Raw genomic sequence first — 21,630 nt, 5'->3', positions numbered from 1 at the left:
TCAGTTGGACCAACGCAGAAGGATTTACTCCCATCATTCGGACCCTTCAGGAGTGATCCTGGACGAGTCCCAATCAGGCGGAACGATCAATGTGCAAAGAGGCTTCGATCAGGACAAAAACAAATTCGGTCAAAGAGAAGAAAGTGAAATAAACATTGGAGACAGTTCGAGCATCCAGAAATCTCGTCACTCGTCTTCTTCGTCATCGAACGTCGTCACTAGTGAGACTAGGAGGATACAGTTATCAGACAGTGGAAATAAACCAGACGTCCTCGTCACGACGTACACGCAAAACAGTTCTGGAACCGGCTCCATCGGCACTGGGGACTTGACCTCTGCTAACAGAGGCGCGATTATCCACACAGAATCCAGTGGCTATGGAGAAACCGGAACTCTGGGCGTTCTCCATAGCAGCGACGATAGCTTGAATTCAAGAACTCCAGTTCCTGAGGAACCCTATGGTAGTCCCACGAATCAAGCAGGTGAAAACCGATGGGGTGAGATCAAGGTGTCCAGAGGTCACAGTGTCTCCTCGTCAGAGAGCGAGGAGAGGTACCGGGAGTTGCTGAGGCAACAGGAGTACCAACGTCGTCAGCAAGAAGAGGAAGCAACGAGGATAGAACGTCAACGGAAGAAAGAACAGCAGCTGATTAGTCAGCGACAGCGAGAAGAAGAGGAACGCCTGTACTACCAGGAAAGACAGGAGGAAGAACGAAGGAGGGTGCACGAGGAGGAGCTGAGAAGACGGGAAGACGAACGCAGGAAACAGGACGAAGAGATTCGAAGACGACAGGAGGATGAACGAAGAAGAATAGAAGAAGAAGCGTACAAAATCGAGCAGGAAAGACGCTTTAGTACTTCTTCAGGAAGCTATGGTAGCAAGGAGGGATTCATCACTGGTGACCGGGAGGAGACCATCAGAGGAGGAGAATTCGGCTTCCAGTTACGTAACGGTAGCTCCAAACAGGAACTGGAACAATTATTCGGATCTCTGTCGAAGTCAGTCGGTTACGAGTTACAGAATAGACAGGGTAGAAATTACGTACAGTTTATGGGGAGATTCAGGAACTCTGCTGATAGAGAATACATAGAGTTCCAGGATGGCTCCACGTTCCCTCTTCAAGATCGCTACGGAGGGCAGAGCTACATGTCCGAGGGCCAGCACAGGGACAGTAGATTCTTGCGGATCGAAGGTGAACTCTTGATAGACTCCACTGGTAAAGGGTTCATCGTTCTGAAAGATGGCCGCAGGTTTCCTCTGCAAGGTTCCTTCAGCTACACCGAGGAGAGGACGATTAACTTAGGTGATCCACGTTATCAGCAGGGCACAAGTTCGCATAACTACAGCAGGACCTGGAACGAGGGATCTAATCATACTGATCTTGAATCAGAATACGAGGCTAGGTACAGTAGCTCCCACGAAGAGAGGAGGACAGAGGACAGGAGGGTGACCAGTAGGGTTTACGGAAGGGAGAATCGCGAAAGCCTCGACGAAGACACCGTGACTAATGTTCCAAACGATGGAACCAGGTTCAAACGCGAGAGCGACATGGTGGACTTGAAGGAGTTTAGGAAATTCGAAACTCTTCATAGAAGTCCCAGAGACCTGGCGAAGGATCCTCTGATAAGGGAAGGTGGATTCGATGGTAAGACTGATTACGAAAATGATCTCGGGACGCAGGAACCCAGCAGTCCTTGCGACACAGCGAGATGCGTGATGCTGAGGTGCGTACTAGGTCCTCTGAAGAAGGACCAGGAAGTGTGGATCGGAGCCAGGTACAGGGTAGACGCGAGGACGTTGAAGAAAGTGGCTCTTCAAGAGAAGGTCCGCGTTTCCACGAAGCTGGTAGCTCGAGTTACCAAGCAGCCGTTCATCGGCACGCCTGCTGAACAAGTGATTAAGAGTCACGAGATCAAAACGAACGTCGAGCCAAGCGTCACCCCGTCCGTACCGGATGTCGTTCCGCTATGGGTTGTGGTTCTCTCGGCCTGCGCGGGAACGATCATCCTGTTGCTACTTATCTTCCTGCTTCACAAGGTTTGTTTACTGAAATTTATTTATAAAATGAGAAAATAAAAATATACACAATTAATTGTCATTTTTATTCACAGTGCGGGTTCTTCAAGAGGAATAGACCGTCCGATGCCCCAGAGCGACAACCCCTTAACAGAAATGGCCACTTTCAGCAAGGGGACGACCACTGAAACTTAATTTGACAAGGATTAATCAGTGGAATCCATATCGAATATAAAAGAAAAAATATTGTCGAACGACATTAATCGTAACGAACGAGCAAAAAAGTGCCTTAAACTTCCGCGAAGAAACGGAACCATGCACTGGCTGTATGTACATCACGCTCGTCGAACTGTAATGTGGCGAGTAACGAAGCATAATTTCAATTAACAATTCGCGAGTGCCTTGATCCCCAGGCCAGAACGAAGAAACTGCTAGAGTGATTATTGTGCAGATTCTAATGCGATTATTTTTATTTCTACTGCCACAGAATACTCTTCCAGCTCCTGCAGCTCGACCATGCAAGTTTCTAGTCAGGAGACATCTTCTTTTTCCTTTATTACGTTCTTTATCTCTTTTTTTTAATTACTTGTAACACTTACTTAAACCGCCCGTTCATCGATTTAAAGTTTTATTCTATAATGAAGTTAATCTGTTTTTGAAGATTTTAGAATAGAAAATGGACAAATTAATTAGCAGCCCATGAGATCATCTTTAGAATTAATTTTAAAAAACATTTCATTACAGAACGGTTCAAACTGCCATAAATAATATTTAAGAAAATATATTTTTACCACAACTTTTAGATCTTGATCTTCGTCAGGGAATGCTTAATCATTCGATTTATGTTGACAGATCTCAATCATCGTCGTCATCGATAGACGATCAATGTTTTATTTTTCTTTAATTTCTGTGTTTTACAGAAATGGTCTCGAGAACGGGAACTTTCGATTATTTATTGAATTTTTACGTTATTACATGTATATGTAACGTATGATAGAGCGCCGTAACATGAACGGGGCAAGCCCCGTGCGGATGTGTGTACAATTTTGTAAATTATTAATTGTATTACTAAAACTGTTCAGAGAGAAACTAGCTAACGCAGAATAATAATAATTGTGTAGAGAATAAAAAAATTCCTGAAAAAAAAAACGGGAAGGTAGAACTGACTTGTATATACAGACTTAAGATGTAATATTAAAAGAAAAAAGAAATATATATATAATATTATTAATACGAAGATTGATATATTTTATTTTCAGACTGGATATGTTTAATTTATAACAAAATAAAAAGTGGAGGATTTTTTATTCAATCATACAAATAGAAGATTAATTGTTCATACTATCGTTTATTTTAAAAAATTCACAATGACGTAACAGTAGTGGACATAAATCAAATGCATAATTACTATTAACATGTGCCATTGTTTTTTTTACGTCAGCTGTATAAATTGTGTTTCCTTCTATTGTAGTCAATGTGGTAAGTTATGCTATACACCAAACGATAAGAAAATCTGTTCATATATAAAAAAATATATGCTTCGATAATCTCGTTTCGTTCAATAGATTTTTGACGGTATTTTTCCTCACACTTTCTCTCTTGTTTCATTTTTTTTTTGTCATTGATAAAATATATATAAAAATAATCTATGAATACAATCGTTTTGTAAAATATACTACCGCATTTCGTTTAAATATTCTGCGTTTTGGAGAGTCTCGTAGAAAAGGACCGTTTAGAAAAATGTTTGGTTCTCTCAATGATTTGTTCGTCAATAGATCAATGAATTAAAACGATCTCGCGAGCAGAAATGAAAATCCATCATTGGACGAAGTAAATCTTATTAAAAAAAAAAATGTTTCTCTTTTCTCTCTGTCTCGTTCTCGCGAACTGTCGTTTGATTAAAACGGTACAAAAGTTGGTACTCTATAGAAAAGATACATATATAAAACGAAAAATCATGAAATGTGTGCACCTCCGTAAAGGTAATACCCCATCCAGAATTATTGCTAGAAACACTAACTATTAATTATATACATTTACTGTAACTCAGTTTACCGGCCAGGATGGATCACGTGTGTTATCTGTCGTTTGGAAAGATGGAAAAAATTAAAATACATAAATATGTGATACGTGTAGTCGTATGGATAGTTTTGGGATCGACACTGCTCTTCAAAACGCTAATGTGCTATCGGACAATATGTACAAGGTTGCCACTGACATGGCGAACTCGTTTCTAGAAAAAAGCGTGATCAACAAGAATTTTCGTATGGTATCTCTGCACAATTTACGATGACCGATCACACGGGATCTAACTAAAAGAATTGTGATTAACGTTTATACCGTGAATGATTTTTTAACGTACTAGTACAATAGAACTCCACGTGTAAGAAACCGAGACGTTATGGATAATGAGCTCACTAATTTTTCTTTTTTACAATAATTTTCTGTTCGAATAATAGGAGCTCATTTAAAAAGTCAATGATGTTCGACAACGGTTTCAGTGAAATTTATAAAAAATAAATGGAGTTCTGTTGTACAGTCGCAGGAATACTAAACACGAATGACAATGCAATTGTACCCGTAATCATTTTAACACTTGAGACATCAGCACACTTTACCCTCAGGATTTTCTTAGTTTCTACACACGAAAAACCTGTTTTGAAAAGGAGTAACGCATGATTCTGTCGCGAAACGATAGAACGGATGATGTCTTTTGAAGTATAGCGATTGAATGTACATTATACTTCAAAGTCATCTAAGTTTCATTATCGTTACATAATATGACTGAATCATGTACCTCCTCGACAGAATTATCCTCGTATCAGCTGTCCGGCACCTGGAGATAAATAATGATTTTCTTCTATTTTTAATTTATGGATAAGGGAAAGAAAAAAGTTAAGTAGTTTAATTCCTCTTACCTTCCATTGCATTTGACTGCCAATATTGTAGAGCTCCTTCAAAGATTCAGCTAGTTTACCAGAATTCTCTAGTTCTTTGTATTTACGATACAATTCTAGAGCAGCTCGAGCATCTTCAGTTGAATCATGTGTTTCTGATTGAATCTTTTTTCCTAGAAAATGCCATGTCAAAAAACGAAGCGACACCATGCGATGATGCGGTAAGTGGAACAATAGTACCGTGTCCACGATCTGTTCCGGTGGCACGACTAAATTGATCACTCTAGAAAAATTAATTATTCAAATACAAAAAGTATTAAAAACACTTGGTTTTATGTTGCATCTTTGTGCACGCCTTGAACGGTTACCTAAAGTCATTTTTCAGACCATGACCAACGAATATGATTCCATTATCAACCAGAAACCGCAGTTTCTGATAAGTTGATTTCAAAGTCGTCAAATGTTTGCTGCTGAAGTTGGCGTCCAAATCGCCAGGCTGGATTCCACTGAATTTTGTGAGGTAATCGACCACTTGCTCTTGAGTGCTTATGTAGTCATCTATGAAGGGAGTACCTTCCAAAGGACCTTGTCTGTTTCAAAATTTATCAGCAATATTAAACAGAGATTATGGAAGATAAGGAAAAGGGAGAAGGAACGGAAAAAAATATATATAAATTTTATTAAATTTGACAGATTAAAATGAAACTGATCGATAATTATACACACCCTCGTATACAAGTTATCCGAGCAACAGACATGTGACTCGGTTTTATGGTGGACATTTTCCCATCGCTTCTAAGCTCAGATTCTTCTTGATTCAATGTAACGAACTCTGCATCGATACCTACTAACTCCCCTGTAATAAAAGTTTCAGTAACTATCATACGTATTTCACGCTTCAATTAGTTTGTCAAGAACTTCTTTTTTTGCTCGAGACCTTTTTTAGGCATTTCGTCGGATGTCAATGGTGTGAACGTGATACCCCTCGTTCCTCCACTACGAGCTATACATTTATCTTCCCCAAATACGTCGTAAGTAAGGGGACTGACGAAAGGTACTGGCTCGGGTGATGGTACAGCGGTATAATGAAGAACACAAGGGACTTTCCAGTCAAGATTAAACCAGACGGCTTCCTGGGGTGTTACAGCTGATATACTAAATTAAAAAAACAAATTTTGGTGTTTGCTTTAAGTCTTACTTTTGATGTTAACATCTTACTGCTTACAGATTTTATAATTACCATTAATCAAAAGGTGAAATAAGCAAGTTACGTACCAGAAATCGTTGAAAATATACCACTGCGACACTGCACTACCAGTAGATCGTTCATGATAACTTGGTCCAACTCGCAGCAACGCAACAATGTTCCTCCTATCCTCATTACTCTTATCATCGATGTAACAAATAACGGCACTGAGGCTATACTGCATTTTACTAGTTTTAACCGAGTTTTCTTCGATAGTATCTGATCCTTCCGCAAATCCAGTGTCCGCCCCAGCAGAAACGTGATTTTCAGCCGTTTTCTCCTCGGAATTTTGTTGAGAACCCTCCAAATCTTGCTTATCTTTACCATCGCCTTGACCATTTTCTACTACAACCTGTTCCGAAGGTTTGCTACTACTTTCATTGTAATCGTTCCTCGGACTGTTGATCTTTTCTACGCTCAATTCACCGTTACTATTCAGAGAAATTTCAATGTTATGGGGAATCCATGAATGAGAATAGTACAGGTGACTAGGTGGTGTGGCGACAGGTGTCGAAGAGACCGTGGGTGGTGTAACTGGTGGGGTTGTTACATTTTCTGTGGAACAGACAAATGGAAAGTTCCTGGAACACTGTCTAATTGAAATATTAACAGGTGTGAATTAATTACAGTACCTGAATCTCTACCAACGTGTCTGAATCTGCATCCAATTCGGGTGCAGTTGTTACCATATCGACAAGGTTTCACGGTAACAGGTACGGGACTCGAAGATGGGCTACTTTCTTTCCCGCTTAACACTTTTTGGACCACTATATCCATTTGCGTTTGCCAAAACACTTTGTCCTAAAATATTGGTGATTTGAAATGATTAGAAAATCTATAGCGATTTTTTTATTCTTCAGGTTTATAAGGTGATGTATAAGTTTGTGTTCCATGTACCTGCTGTGTATCTAGGCCACAGTTCAGAGCCAGTATTTGAGGTAGTTTAGTTAATTGTCGAGATTGTAGAGTGGGTGTAAATTTCTGACAACTGTCACACCATGCAGGTGTAATTTTCTCGGGTCTTAAACTGCGGGCAAGAACACTCGTAAACGGAACCTCCTCTGCTACAAAGGGTAAAATTCATTCGTTTCAATCGGGGATGAAAGATGGAAGGTAACCGATATGCACACGTATAGCTTGATAAATGGCTTACAAGGGTGACTTAATTCTGGATAAACTAAATTACACAGCAACATGATGGAATGTTTCGTTGCTTCTTGCCCACATTTGAGACAACGATGTATATGCATTTGTTCGGACCCAAATAGACGACTGATCTCTGTCTCTTCGTCTCGTACCTCGTTTTCTTCGATAGACTTTTTGTTGTTCTTATCTATCCATGATAAATAGTGGTGTCAGTTTTATCGAGTAAATCGACATTAATGGATTTATATTTATTTGCAAAATTATGTAATAAAAGAAAATAAGTAATACTCTTCTATAGGGATTCACCAGCGTTGCGGTAAATAAACTATGTTTCAAAGGATTTTTATTTGTATCGGCAATGCACTAGAAAGAACAAAATGTTTAAAAACATTTTGATTTAGAAAGAAGTGTATTAAAGGATTTTTTCTTTTGTAAATTAAAGCATTGCCGATACTCGTGGAATTTTTACATAATAGGCCATGCATTCGCGAAAAGCAATACTCCTTTCCTATAAAAAAAAAAGTAAAAAAATCAGTTTAAAACAAGAAAAATATTTAAACAAACAACCGGAAGGTCTATCATTGATCTTAAAATAAGGTATCTCAAGAACACAGGAATCAAGATATATTTCTTCTTGACATTAAACAAAAATTTCTTTTTATATTCTTTGGATAAACAATCACATACAAAATGAAAAATAAACACAAAAAGTGCCCAATGAAAAGGTTACACGTGAATTGTGTTTACCTTTCGATGTGATCCACATATATTTACCATCCCCTTCTTTCTTCCTCCTTTTCTTCCTCTCTTCGTCATGACTTCTGTACCGAGAACCAATATCCTGCAGAATACTAGGAAAATCCTGTTCGTTGTAAACGAATGGTGGACACTGAGAACTAGATTTAAGCCGAGCAGCTTCCTCCTCCTTCTGCTGTCGTTTCCTTGTCTCCAATATCTCATAATGGATTTGATGAAGAATAAACCTATTCCAGCTCTGCGAAGAAGGATTAATACATTCGAACACAAACGTTTCTGTGAAATACCTTTATCACAGTCTCAATATCATTTCTCCAACCTAACTTGTAAATATTTCTTTCAGGGACAACTCTACCTGTATCAATCTGATCAAGTTCGTCTTCCTCTTCGCTTCCGGATGTTGGTCGCTGAGTATAAGTCCCAAGGCCGCTGCTTCCGGGACGGTTCTAAAAGCTCGAAGAAAATTAGCAGCTTGACAAGGCAATCCCCGGGACGTGTCCAACATGTGGAATAAAAATCCTAGTTCACATGAGAGGCAGAATTCTCTTTGGCACGAATGAGACAGCAACGCTATTCTTACAGACTCGCAATAATAAAGTAACTGGAAAATAAAAAAAAAAAAGAAAATAGTTAAGTGTCATTTGATGCTGAAAGAATGATTATCTTGAGGATTGGATTTTGCTTACCTGTAGCATACCGTTGCAATAACTGTTGGGAAGTGTGGCTTCCAAGCCACAGAAGCTGGTGTGATTGTACTGATCGAAATCGAACTCGTCGTAACCGAGACGTGAGTATTTCACCTCGATTTTACGGTAACGTTTAGGTATGGCCACAAAGGTGCCGTCATCAGTTTTGGACCGTGAGTCCCCCGCGAAAAGCTTTGCAACTACGCCACGTCGTTTTTCCAAATTGTAAGGTATCTGTAAAAAAGGTATTATTTATTTTTCTTCAAACTGTCGTACACTCTCTTTTTTATTGGAAGGTCTGTACGCGGTGCGGTAAACATTATAAAATTCGATGGATAGTGCAAACGTAATCTGTACCCGTGAAAAAATAAATAATACCTATTGAAGACGCGTGGGACCGAGCCAATAAGTTAGGCTTACGTAGTATGTCTTACAACCTTTATTTCACTCAAATACAACTTCGATTATTACATTTTTAGAGAAATATATTCTATATAGGCATTAGGTGTACTAAAACTATCATTTGAGCATAAATCATTGAACAAAAAAATGCATCGATTACAGAAACGCATTAACGGAATTAAAGGCAGTAATGGTATATTTTTTTTTTTTTTTCGTCACGCTGGTTGAGATTCGACAATAATTAATTCTCATTGCACGAACACGATTTAAATGCATATTTAAAAAAAAGAAAGATAAATTATGCATGCATATCTCTCTTGGATTTTTAAATTCGAGACTTTTATTATTTAAAAGTTAAAGCCTCGAATTTAATGAAGTCTCATAAATTTGCACCGAGCAAATGATATATTTATAATACAAAAATTATTCGTAACATATTTGTTCGTTTCTTGTACTTAGGGTAAATCTCAAAATATATCAGAATCAGACTTATTTAACATGTTTAAACTATACTGAAAATTATGCAATGCTGTTATATGTACATTATTGGAGCACGTTTATTATTTCTGCTTGCGCACAGGCACATCTGTATTCATGAAAAGTTAGTTAGAAAATTATTGCTTTCTGAAGAAGTTGAGGCAAATACAATCACTGCATACTTACACAGCCATTATATGAAATCTTAAAATAAAGGTCAATTATAGGTTTACGTATGCTGGATAATGTACAACCTTACGAACATGCTCGATTCGATAGAACAATTTTTTCAAAAAATTCCACGATTCAAAAAGTAATCGAATTACAAACGTTTATACTTTAATGAGATCAACCAAACGCGTTTTTCTGCGGTATCTTCATTTTTCTAAACACAACAATAGTATAATATCACCGAAGATGTTCGCTAAAGTTAGGAGAAGAACATTCAGTGTGTAGTATAGATTTTCATACATCATCGTAAAAGAAATTATTAGAATACAGTGGACTAGTTTATGAAAATATATCACGATCTCTCAAGTTGTTTATGGACTACAATGTTTATCACGAAACGTTATCAGTCTTAATCACATCGTATTATTTTGGCTTTCCTACGAAATTAATAGCATCAACCATGTTGAATTTTATTTGTTACAATACATTACTCTGATTGTATCAATTGCTACACGAGCATAATATACCTCTTAGGTAAAAAGTATCAATAATAACACACTGAGTGTGCCAATAAATATGAAATGTACAGTTAAAAATTACAACTGTACATCTCATATGAAACCAAAAAATTGAAGTTCTTCAAGAACGACTCAAACAATTCAAAGATAAACTGTGGAGATCCACAACGACTGGCAGTGACGATTCGTTGTGTTCCAACTAGCAATAAGGAATTTAAACATCAAGAATAGCATAACTTATTTTACATAATTATCAAATAGAAATTATGAGACACTCATACAAAGGAAGAACAGGAAGCGAGGGTTTTTAGGAGAGCTTTAGGAGAGCTGGGGTAGTATATTGTACAAGAGTGGGAGAATATTGTTTCCTCACTTGATTTCTGCGAAATGCCTGAGGATTTGGGGCATAACCTATTGTTCCTTGCATCTTCATTGTGCGCAGAATTTCCGGATCTATCGCTGGTGTTTTCCTGTAAAAGCATGTAAAAGATACTTGTATCGAATTTCTAGTAAGTTAAAATTAATCATGGCATTGAGTATGTACAGTAGTGCCTCGAAGGTTAACGGCGGCTCGGGACCGGAAGTGGTCACTTTCAAGAGAGATGAAAGCGGAAGTAGCGACGATCGCCATTCGAGACATCACTGTAGTTTTGAATTATTTCTTCTGGTTAAATATTTACCTATAGACCTTTTTCAGATACTCTTCTGGCCAATCGCTTAATAGTGGATGCCCAGTATAGATAATAGGTATTGAGCTCAATGGTGTAATATCATCATCAAACGGTATGCATTGAAATGATTCAACTGGATCAGCGAATTCTGTTGGTCTACATGAATAAAAACAGAATCGTATTTTTCTGCATTCTGTATACATTTTGATTCCTGGAAGTCGATGTATTTACTAACCGAGAAAATGTATTGAACTGAGGCTCAGGCGTGTTTGTAGACATGAGATGTATAGAACCTGCCGAATCTCCGAAACAAAGACATTGAGACGTGGAGGAAACATCGAATGATAATATCATTGCACCACCGGTAGCAACCTATGAGAACAAAAATGTTCATATATACAATGTATTGGTAATTCTCTCTCCAAGTCCATTCTGTATATTTTACCTGATACAAGCATGTCATAGGTGGCTGGACATTAGCATAGATAGTATCAAGTAGTTGCATCTGTCCCAATGGCGATACGACCGCTAAACGACTGGAATAACTGGGTAGGAACTTTAATAGGAGAGGATATACTAGGGTTGTAACAGGACTTAAGGCTCTCATCTGTCTTAAATCGTATGCCATTAAGAACCGATCAACCGATAGGCCCTGGCGGCTAAACCCATAAATAAAATTGATTAGAATTAATTTCATGGTACTTAATACTAATTAAATTCTAAAACCTCACCTGTTACTAAAACCACAAGTAACAAGGTAATTTCCCTGAACATCGAAATCGCTTAGGGAACCGCTATGGGTATCAAAAGTATGCTCTATTGATAACGTGTTTGGATCCCTGAGATCGATTCTTCCTGCAGGGTTTCCAGCACATATGAGCCTACTATGCTGTCTTAAAATTGCACAACCATTTTCCCCTACATGCACCTACAAGTAGAGGAAAAATAGTAACATGTGCATATGGATTAATAGTCTCATCAAGCATAGGAAGAAACTTACTAATCCGGTCTCTTTTCCGCGGGTAAGATTAAAATCGATTATCTTTTCCTGATGTCCCCCCATAAGTAATCTGGTTGGCGAAATTTGAAGCATGCATTGCATGTCTATCATATTTGGTGACCTATAATATTTTCACTTATAGATAGTGTCCATTTATTTGATACAAACAATACAATAATGACATACATATGGGTAAATATTGGTATGCCTCGTCGCAATTGGCATCTCAACAAACTTTGCGTTAGAACCAAAATTCCCTCATCTAATGGATGAATATGCCGAACTTCCTGTGTAGAGTGTACTTGAAAAGAGGTGTACTTTTGTAAGCCAGCTCCATAATAAGATGTTACGTGACCCTATAAAGCATTATTTTCATCCATGCATTGTTCAGTTAAATAATTATTTCAAATCTGGTTTTATTGAAACATATTCACAATCTTATAAGTTTATCAGGTACATCGAATCATATAAATATTACTAGAGCCATTTGAAGTAAATAATAAGCAGGACTGGACAGATAATTTATTAGATATTTCTATAATAATTAACATCATAATACCCCTTGATTCCCCATCCACATAAGTTCTTCGACGGTATCAAAAGTGGCAGTGGATACTCCAAATCTATCCCCCCCATCAGCAAGTAGAGTACGCGTTTCATGAAATTCAGCTCCAAGAAAGTCTTCTCCAAACTGCTCGGCTGCAGGTACATATTCATCTCCAGGTAAGACATAATTCGATTCTTCCCCTGTAAGAAAAAATGTAGAAATTGACATTGAAAATCTCTGTAGTTTGCTAATCGATAAAATGTTTAAACATAACTTGTGATAACATGATGGTACTGTATACAGGTTACTGATTATTAACGTCGACAACGTTTCTTATCATTGTTTACATGAATTCTACTTGAACAAAGGAGACGAATTTTCACGTTGAAAACAGCAACGTCACGGTTGATTTAGTTATCGTCTATAACCCGTAAATTTTGCTGGGCCATTCGTTACCGAACAGCTGATCAAAACTAAACATCGGGCTTCGAAAACAAGGGAAAGAGAGGGAGCAGCCAATAACAGTTCGTTGGATTGCCGGACAAGAATTAATGAGACAAAAGATATCGTGATACTAACGGATAATAGGACACCAGATCGCGCACCATGATTCAGGCAACGAGTCTCACGAAACGGTTTTCGCGCCTTTCCAAGCCTTCGAATCTTCGGTCGAAGTGATCGCAATTTAATGCCATGAGATATCTGATGCCTTTAGAAGAAAGAAGAAACATTAAATAACAATAGAGGAAATACTTACAAAGCAGTTCTTGTTCGTCAGCGGTGCTCTCAGCCGTGGCCTCTACGGACGGGTCGTAGTGGCCTAAAACCGGGTAGTCCATAATCCCGTTTTCAGGCCGTTCGTTTCCCAAACATCGAATCGCGTTTAATGCGAAGATAGTTGTCGAATCTTTGTCAGAATAATCGTTATTCTCTCATAACACACTTTTGGAGCACGCACGCACACGCACGCACGTACTGTAGTCGCCTTGGCAACTGTGCAACAAGCAAAACACTTCCTCACAAATATCCACCTTTCTCACCTTACTGCACAGTTCTTTGGCTCAAGATCGTGGACGATATAACACCGCTAGCACTGTTTTAACGCGATATAACAAGCGATCCGTTTATCGAGATACCTTTAATTCATGATTCCACTTTTCTGCGCGTTTCTCCCGTGTAAGGTTGGATGGCGGCCTTGAAGGTGGCGACACCTGTTTAGTTCGCGCGTTAAGCTGCAACACTACCAATCGTGAAGATTCAACGCTCCCTAGACTTTGTAGTCAAGGAAAATGGACGCTTGGCGCGAACCTGTACAAACCTCCGACAAAAATTACAATTGTAGAAGCTTAGAGGCAACAGAATTACGAAGGAAAGGTATAAAATTGAAGTACTTTTGAAGTACTTTAGTAATTTCTTATAAGTTTTGCATAAACGAAAGAATTTCGTGCAACAGAACGATCTTATGTTTGAATACATAATAGGTTCGCGTTCGTTGCTACTCCATATTTGAAAATTTCGTTTCGAACACGTTTTGAATGATTTAATTGGAAAAAAGTAATGATTTATGTTACATTATAATACGAGAACTTATAAAACTTTTAATATACGTGTTATTGAGTTGTTGCAATTGATAAAATATTTCATAACCCTACATATTTTTTACAACCTATTCGTTCTTTAATTTCAAGAATCTGGCAGCCATATTTGGTTTTCCTTGAATCTTCCTGGATTTTCCTACATCTCCTTCGATCTTCCTGGTTCTTCTTGTATCTCTCTGGATCTTCCTGGCTGTTCCTGGTTTTCCTGATTCTCCTTAGACTCTTCCAAGATGTACCCCAAGGTAAGTACTTACTTGAATTATAATATTTTAACACGTTGAATGCCATGGAATTCACCGGTAACCGGCGTTGCAAAATTATATATATTTAAATAATTAAAAGAAAACAATAGAAACATAGTATTTCAAATAATATTGCTATTGTACAAATAATGTTAAACAGTAAATAGAAAGCTTGAAATTTGAAAATTGACTATTCTCATTCTTAATAATTAGAGCTTCAATATGTCTCATAAAAAATGTTCATTTTCACTATGGCAATCAACGTGTTAATTAATATTTGCGTTACATTTTGAAAATGTATTTTGAAAAATACAGTCTAAGAATATAGTCTATGAAATGAGTAGCTAGAGTTTGAAAGAATTTATTTATTGAACATCAATATATGTACATATATATTTCACAAGTTATAATTAACGTTGTACATATCACATAATACACGATAATGATCACAGAAGTGTTAAAGTGTTCGCTGCTCAAAACGGTGTGAGAACTTTTATGAAAATACGCTTCAAAGAATTTATAATTCTTCCGAAAATACACTCATTTATCGATACTTTTACACGACCGTTTTATATTATTATATTATGAAAGAAACATGGAGAAGCAAGGATGTGCAAGCGTTGTTGCATTTGCTATTACGAATCTTTGCAATTATCTAATGACACGTAGAGTCTACGGACGTGTTATCTAAAATAGAAAAAAAATTACACTGTTACTTTACGTTAATTAATGAGATTTAATTTTATAAGAAATAAAAATTACCTTATATGGGGGATGGAAATCATTGAAGTCACGAGTGCTGTGAAAACTTAGCATACAGCCTTATTACGTATCTTAGTAACAAGAAAACTTTTAGACGGTTCTTTCTTAATTAAGTCTCTAGTAAGTTGTCAGAGTTGAAAAATACGAACTGGAAGAAACAACGATTTCGTGGAAGTCCAGTTGGATGGTGGGTTCACGAAATACTAAGAATCTTTGAAAATATCGTGAACAAGATCGTTGTGCGATGCATAAAACCTAACAAATAGCTTCATAGTAATTATCTTCCAAAGCAAATGATAGAAAATTTTTAGTACAAATCACTTACCAGTTGGTCTCAGACGGGTACCCTGTTGGTGCTAACGCGAATAAATTTTCAAAGAATTCGATTGATTGACCTTACTGAAATAAGTATAATTAAGCGATCATTTTTATGAAGCTCCAAGCTTCAATTTGCTATGCCACAAGTGCTATTTTATACAACTTTTATGTCATGAAATCATCTCTGACTGTTTATCTATGACGACGTGATACAATTGTCGCGTTACCTTAATGCCGTCGAATCAGACGTGTACGATGATGAAGTGCACTAATAAGAAGTCCGATCTCTTCGTCGGATTCAGCTGATTGCCGACGTGATATCCAATTGTTCGGGGTGCCACTAAACGAGGCAGAATTTTGCTTAGAGGGTTGCGTTGGGAAGGACGAGCGACGAATAAGTGGCGGTGGTTTCGCACCTACGGTTCGATTTAGTACATCCGTTTTACGTGCGTTTCTTGTACTCGACGATCATGCTGATCTAATTATATGCTACCTAATAGGCGTAAAGCGGATCGATGCATGCCTTGTATTTCGAATGACCTCTGACTCCTCATTGGTTGCCTTGGAATGAACCGCCTCTGAACGGGAAGCTCGACCGTGGACGTTTTCCTTGAGCTGGCACTACCTGCCTTAGACGAGTCCTTATGCGTTTTTTTAAAAATATATGCACATGTTCGTATAACTCGTGTCGTTGTTTAGTGGCATAGAATGAAATCGTTTTGTTAGTCGATCAGTGTAACGTTTCAATTGTTTTGATGATTATGTTTCTGGCTGATAATATAGGGGTTGTTGTTGTATTATTTTTTTGGTATTTGTTTAATGTAACATGTGGGCTCTAGTTCTAGAAGTGTCTTTTTTGTGTGGTTTAGTAATATTGCGAAACGATAGTTTCTGTTTTCTTGACTGTAATTATGAAAATGTAATCTGTTAAAGTGGTGTATTTATTATGGAGATCGTGAAGTGAGTTCTTTTCGTTGAACTGAGAGTTATGTTGTGTGATTTCGTAGAGATATATTTATTCTAAATGCTTAGGTTCATTTCTTGTACGCTCTGATTATAAAAATATAAATCAATTTAACTACAATTTAATTTGTTTCAAAATATGGAATACTATGACAAATCAATAGGCAAACATATTCTAATTTCAATTACAAGTGTACTCTAACACGAAAAAGCGTAATTCGAGATATCATGAGGCGTGTGTTGATCAAGATGATAATAAAAAAGCAAGAATAGTTTCCGCTGAAATACCTTGTCTCTAGCGAAACGTATTCTCAGCACTTCAACGAGAGCAGCGATCGCTGAAATTAGAAGCATCGTCACGAGAATGTGTCCAGCAACCGGGACCGATTTCATTCGATGATCTTTCACACTTTCCTCCGTGTTCTCCGATAAATTTTCATCGATAACCTCCTTCGAGACCTTCGAAGTTTTCTCGGCTTCCTCGATCGTCTTCTGTCTATTAATTTCCTTTAAATCATTCTTCACGAGAGAAACATAGGTACAATTTCCGTCGTAATCGCAACGAAAAACCGACTTCAAACGATCCTCGTACGGCAATTTCGGGCAACGTTTCAATCTTCGATGATCCAATGGCACAATCGGCTCGATACTCGTTACATTTTCCGTTGCCTCTATCGTATTATTCTCACAGATAGTCTGATTTCTACCGTAGTTGGTGTTCAACAACAATCGCAGTGGCAAAGACAGTAGCACTCCGAATATCGTTAGAATCACAAGGATGCTGACGTTGATGCCCAATGAAATGCGTTTCTCTGACATATTGATGAAATATTGCAACTGAATTCTCTTCACAGCACGTTTATCCTGGATATACGTTGCATCTCGTAGCACCCAGTTCCCTGGACTGGTGGACGTTCATATCGAATTCCTCGGCCGAATGGTTTTCTCCAAGTTAGATACGCTTTGCTCCAGTTGTTTACATGATCTCCCGTACAACGACGGTTGCGAGAAGTTTTCAATCGGTTGTCGGGTTAAACAATAAAATCAGCCACGATTATATCCCTCCCTCTCTTTCGTTCGGACGCAACTGTTGCGCATCCTGTTGTGACTGCAGATCCAAGTGAACCTGGATGTCGGCTGATATTGATTTCCAGGTAGAGCGACCACGTACGCGCAAGTCCTACCACTTCTGTCGAGGGAACACTTGGCGGTAATTAATTGTCGTTTAAATTGGATTAAAACAACCCTCATCGTGGATACGCGATAATAGCTTATTCGTCGGAGTCTCGGTTTTCAGATAAATTAGCTTTGTTCGAGGCGAATTAATTATCAATTTCGGGAATGACAGAAATTTGTTTATACGGTACACATAGAATTTTTGAAAGATGGTAAACAGGAGAAATAATATATTTTCTGAGTGGTAGTCTCGGCAAGCTTGCTCAGCCTTTCCAGGGCCAAACAACGCATATATCTCCATAAAATACAGTCTTTAGACGAAACGTGCAGGCGTTCAGGGCGCAAGTCTGAGAGCGGCGCAGCAGTCGATTCATCGCGATACAAACGGTTCGGTTTCGCGTGGAGGAAGCGGCAGCAGGGCGACAAGGGTGTGCAAGGGAACGCTTTGAAATGGTCAACTTCTCTAGCGCGTGCATACATAAATAATATTAGACAATATCGAATTAAAATTCGCATCTTTCTGCGAGCAACAATGGGCCATGGTGCCCCAACAAAGGAAATGCCCGCCACGGCGGCGGCGGTGGCGGTGGCGGTGGCAGTGGTAGCCACATCGGCGGCGGCATTTATAAAAGTAATAAAACAGTCGGACAACAACTGTGCGGAGTGAGAGTAGCGGCGGAAGAGAAGGAAAGGTAGAGGAAGGTGGAAAGGGTTAGCGAGCGGGATACTCCGGGAAGGTGAAAAGAGGAGGGTAAAAGGAGGTACAGAAAAACAGAGTAAAAGAGAAAGATGAAGCACAGAACAGCGACCCGACCCGATCGACCGGTAGCCCAGCCAGAGCACGTATATCTTGCTCTGCTACACCGCACGCTGATTCTTCGAGGTTCTCATTGATGAATTCGTTTTCTCCTGCGATCGAATTGCCCTCGACCTCTGGCCCTTTTTTGCGCGCCAAACGCACGCGATCCGTGGAGTTGAATTCGACAGAAAGTAATAATAAATGATTACAAATCGATTACTATTCATCCCCGAACGTTCAAAGATTCTTAAGAAGAGGATCAGATAAGGGGCAGTAATATTGAGTAGGTGGTTTGAAAGGATGCATTAGAGCGCAGGATTCTTTAATTAGTATAATTATTAATTCATCGCCCGGCAAAGGGCTTATGCCCCTGGTTAAACCAGTCCCGTACCATTCCATGCGATATCGAACATCATGAAAATCCGTTTTGCGAATATCGCGAGCGTTAATTTAATCTTAATACCAGTTCCGTTCCATGGTGGATCCGCGACGGATAGGGAAACCAGTTCTTCGAAAGAGGCGTAATGAGATTAGCCGGCGGGCAAACATCGAAAATCGATGTCGAACATGAGGATACGTATCGTTGAACGTAGACGCAGGTGCATCGATGCACGATCGTTTGAACGGGTTCTTCTCGAAAGACGAGCCGAAGAGGTTGAGAGCCAGGGTATGTAGAGCAGATGCTGGCAATGGTGGCGGGGTGCGTGATTTTTCACCGCCGACAGCTCCTCCTTCGAGAACCGCGCATTCCACCTCCTTCCTTCTGCTTCTCTCGCTTCTTCGCCAATCGGTCCCCTTCATCCTTCACTTTTCGTTCGCATCCAACTGCAACCCGTCTCTCCTCCTCCTTCTTCTTCTTCATCTTCTTCTTCTTCATTTTCTCTCCGTCTCTTCCTCGGTGGCGAACATTGGCAACGTATGCCGCGGACACGCCACTGGACACCAGTTGCACGATCTTAGATTTGCTGATCTCGCATCCCGGCAGTGCACCGACACACAGGGATGCGCTGCGCCTGACCGAGGGGCACGGCTCTGCTCGCGTGTGCGCCGCTGCAGCTTGCACATGCACGCACGCGATACACAAAGGGCCGTACGATGCTCGTGACCGTGTTCCGAGAAATGATTTTCAATAATCGACCCGCAAGGGAAATACGGAGGAGGGGTGTTAGCCGAGAGGCTGAGCCTTCGTGTCGCACCGTCTCGGTAATTCTGATTGATTCCGTGCCCGTGTATCGCGCGATTTATCGCGTGGAACACATCGCGTTGCACCTTTTCGAGGAATGGGTGGATCGTTCTGTGGTTACGATTACATCACCGACCACGGAAATGGCTATCTTATCGGTGACTTTTGATTCATCTTGAAATGATATATGTACGATTCTTAGGATTTATCACCCGTTAGAAATTCATCAGGTATAATTTCAATTTTCTTGTAATGCGTTGTAAGTTTAGGATCTGGTTCACTTTCGTCGCAAACTTCATCGGTTTCGTCAATGACTGAACGGCATGTGGTTTAAAACACTTGGTATTGAAGGATTAATAACCCGTTGACATAATAGTATCGGTAACGTGATCTGTGAAAGCCTAGTCACTTACATATCCATAGTGTACTTGTTACGAGTGGAAAATGTCAGGCAACTTTCTCAGAAAAGTGTTCCAGTTGTACCTCGGTTCCAGTCGATTTCCTCGAACAAGGAACTCTTTCTGCAACGTCCTGTAGGGCACGCTTGCGAGATATTCATAGGTACATTGCGTAACTAGGAAATTGCTTCAGATTTTATATTATTTCTTTTCATTTATCTGCGTTCACTTCTGTCATTACGAAGGTGTTCTATTGTTATTAAAAAATAGGAGGAAATAGAATATCCTAAATTTCATTCAGATCAATTAATTATCCCCCTCGTTCGACGCGTCTTCTTTTCAAGAACAGGCACGCGGATCGACGATTTACAACGCATGCGAGGCCGCTCGTTAGCCATGTAATTTACATTTGCCAGTCCGGTGTACAACATAGTTGAGTCAGCGTCGAATAGAATCGACACTCGCGAAAGACCGAGTACCGGGTGATTTACGTAAGTCCGACCGCGTCGTTGTAGGCTGGGTTCGTTCGTAGCGCGTAGAAAGCGAGATCGACTTGTAAAACGGCGTGTCATTATGCAGATACCGGGATGCACGAGTGAACGACGAGAAAAACGCGCCCGATCTCTTCCCCCTTACGAGTCGTCTGAATTTACAGTCGACGGGGCTCGGAAATCAGCGTCCAGGGTAGGCATTAGCCGTCAAGAGGCATCGAAGGCGCGAATACGGCTAATTGGCGTAGCACGAGCCGCGTACTGGTAGCTCAAGGGAATCGCATAGCTGCGAAATTTCTATCCGAAGCGTTTTATAAAGGACGCCGCGAGGGTTCAGAGAGTCACATCTCCTTCGCAAGAAGGGACTCGAAGGGTGGGCATCGCAATTACGCAAATTGCGGCTCTGTTCTCGCCTACTCCGGGCTTACCGCCCGCGGAAGGACGTCGTGACGAGCGGCGCGAGCTGAAGAATGGTGTTGCGAGGAATGTTCAAGGTCCGCTCGAAGGTAGATTTATTAGGATTGAGGATTCCGAAATGCGGGAAGTCTGTCACGATTCGATGACGTGAAATCTACCTACCATTGGCTTCCATTCAAGCGATCGGGGTGGCTTGTCGAAAGCTTCGCTCAGGAACGAGAGGAATCGCCGGAAGAGCGAAGAAAAATGTTGTTTATATCGAGGGAAACTGGCAGCGCGTGCCTGCCGCAGTCTTATTAGCACTGATCAGCCCCGCGATAAATTTATGTACCAACGAAGATGTATATGCGGTGTATCGGAAAAAACAACCCTGGAGGATCCCCCGTTGAATCTGCTTGGACGGCCGTGTTCGTTGCCGTTTTTGCACCGCGTTTGCCGTGGCCGGTGACAGTGTGGCTAACAGAGGACGACAGAAAATCTATCAAGCTTTCAACGAAACCACCCGATACACCGTCGTCTGGAATTTCTAACACCGGCGCGCGACCAGCTATGCCGGCTACGACGATTGGCGAGAAATCGTTCCGTACTTTGTAGCTTCGTTTTTGCCAGGACGAGACTGTCTTGTCGGTGTCGAGGCTGAGGATCTTTCTCTTATTTCCATCAGGATGATATCGTGCCTGATGATTACGCGAGAAGACAGGCATGATCTTCTGAATGAGAGACGGTCGTTGCTTTTTGCAGCTCCACGG

The 21,630-nt window shown here is 39.9% G+C and overlaps 3 protein-coding genes across 11 annotated transcripts in view; 1 reads left to right on the top strand and 2 right to left on the bottom strand.

Moving 5' to 3' along the window:
* The window catches only part of if (integrin subunit alpha inflated), a 51,869-nt gene extending 48,703 nt beyond the window's left edge, over window positions 1-3,166 (top strand). For all 3 annotated transcript variants that reach the window (XM_034322386.2, XM_034322385.2, XM_076688097.1), the window contains 2 exons: window positions 5-2,038; window positions 2,113-3,166. In XM_034322386.2, the coding sequence (XP_034178277.2) occupies window positions 5-2,038; window positions 2,113-2,205 (2,127 nt within the window). In that variant the 3' untranslated portion in view covers window positions 2,206-3,166. The remainder of the gene's footprint in view (window positions 1-4; window positions 2,039-2,112) is intronic.
* PAN2 (PAN2-PAN3 deadenylation complex catalytic subunit PAN2) lies at window positions 2,906-13,735 on the bottom strand. Of its 3 annotated transcripts, none has more exons than XM_034322387.2 (21): window positions 13,292-13,735; window positions 12,547-12,734; window positions 12,174-12,343; window positions 11,988-12,108; window positions 11,719-11,915; window positions 11,433-11,646; window positions 11,223-11,359; window positions 10,997-11,143; window positions 10,690-10,786; window positions 8,749-8,982; window positions 8,418-8,663; window positions 8,054-8,300; window positions 7,314-7,493; window positions 7,058-7,224; window positions 6,793-6,961; window positions 6,190-6,715; window positions 5,852-6,069; window positions 5,641-5,770; window positions 5,283-5,504; window positions 4,936-5,197; window positions 2,906-4,853 (listed from the first exon to the last, which is right to left on the bottom strand). In XM_034322387.2, exons 1-21 carry the CDS (start codon window positions 13,371-13,373, stop codon window positions 4,839-4,841), a joined length of 3,969 nt encoding a protein of 1,322 aa, XP_034178278.2. In that variant the 5' UTR covers window positions 13,374-13,735; the 3' UTR covers window positions 2,906-4,838. The 3 variants fall into 3 exon arrangements, with proteins under 3 accessions (XP_034178278.2, XP_034178279.2, XP_034178281.2); XM_034322388.2 differs by having other exon boundaries at window positions 8,081-8,300; XM_034322390.2 differs by lacking the exon at window positions 13,292-13,735 and adding an exon at window positions 13,114-13,258.
* Window positions 13,736-14,771: 1,036 nt separating this feature from the next.
* LOC117603352 (uncharacterized) lies at window positions 14,772-19,412 on the bottom strand. Of its 5 annotated transcripts, none has more exons than XM_034322401.2 (6): window positions 16,706-19,412; window positions 15,978-16,095; window positions 15,682-15,870; window positions 15,462-15,535; window positions 15,137-15,391; window positions 14,772-15,061 (listed from the first exon to the last, which is right to left on the bottom strand). In XM_034322401.2, the coding sequence occupies exons 1-3, from the start codon at window positions 17,234-17,236 to the stop codon at window positions 15,683-15,685; spliced, it is 837 nt and encodes a 278-aa protein (XP_034178292.1). In that variant the 5' UTR covers window positions 17,237-19,412; the 3' UTR covers window positions 14,772-15,061; window positions 15,137-15,391; window positions 15,462-15,535; window position 15,682. The 5 variants fall into 5 exon arrangements, with proteins under 5 accessions (XP_034178292.1, XP_034178291.1, XP_034178293.1 ...); XM_034322400.2 differs by having other exon boundaries at window positions 15,948-16,083; XM_034322402.2 differs by having other exon boundaries at window positions 15,978-16,083.
* Between the last annotated feature and the right edge of the window lie 2,218 nt (window positions 19,413-21,630).

The sequence above is a fragment of the Osmia lignaria genome, chromosome 4 (assembly GCF_051020975.1).
Source record: "Osmia lignaria lignaria isolate PbOS001 chromosome 4, iyOsmLign1, whole genome shotgun sequence".
In the NCBI taxonomy this organism is placed as follows: Eukaryota; Metazoa; Arthropoda; class Insecta; order Hymenoptera; family Megachilidae; genus Osmia; species Osmia lignaria.
The sequence above is the reverse complement of the archived record's forward strand: the minus strand, read 5'-3'. Positions and strand labels throughout refer to the sequence as shown.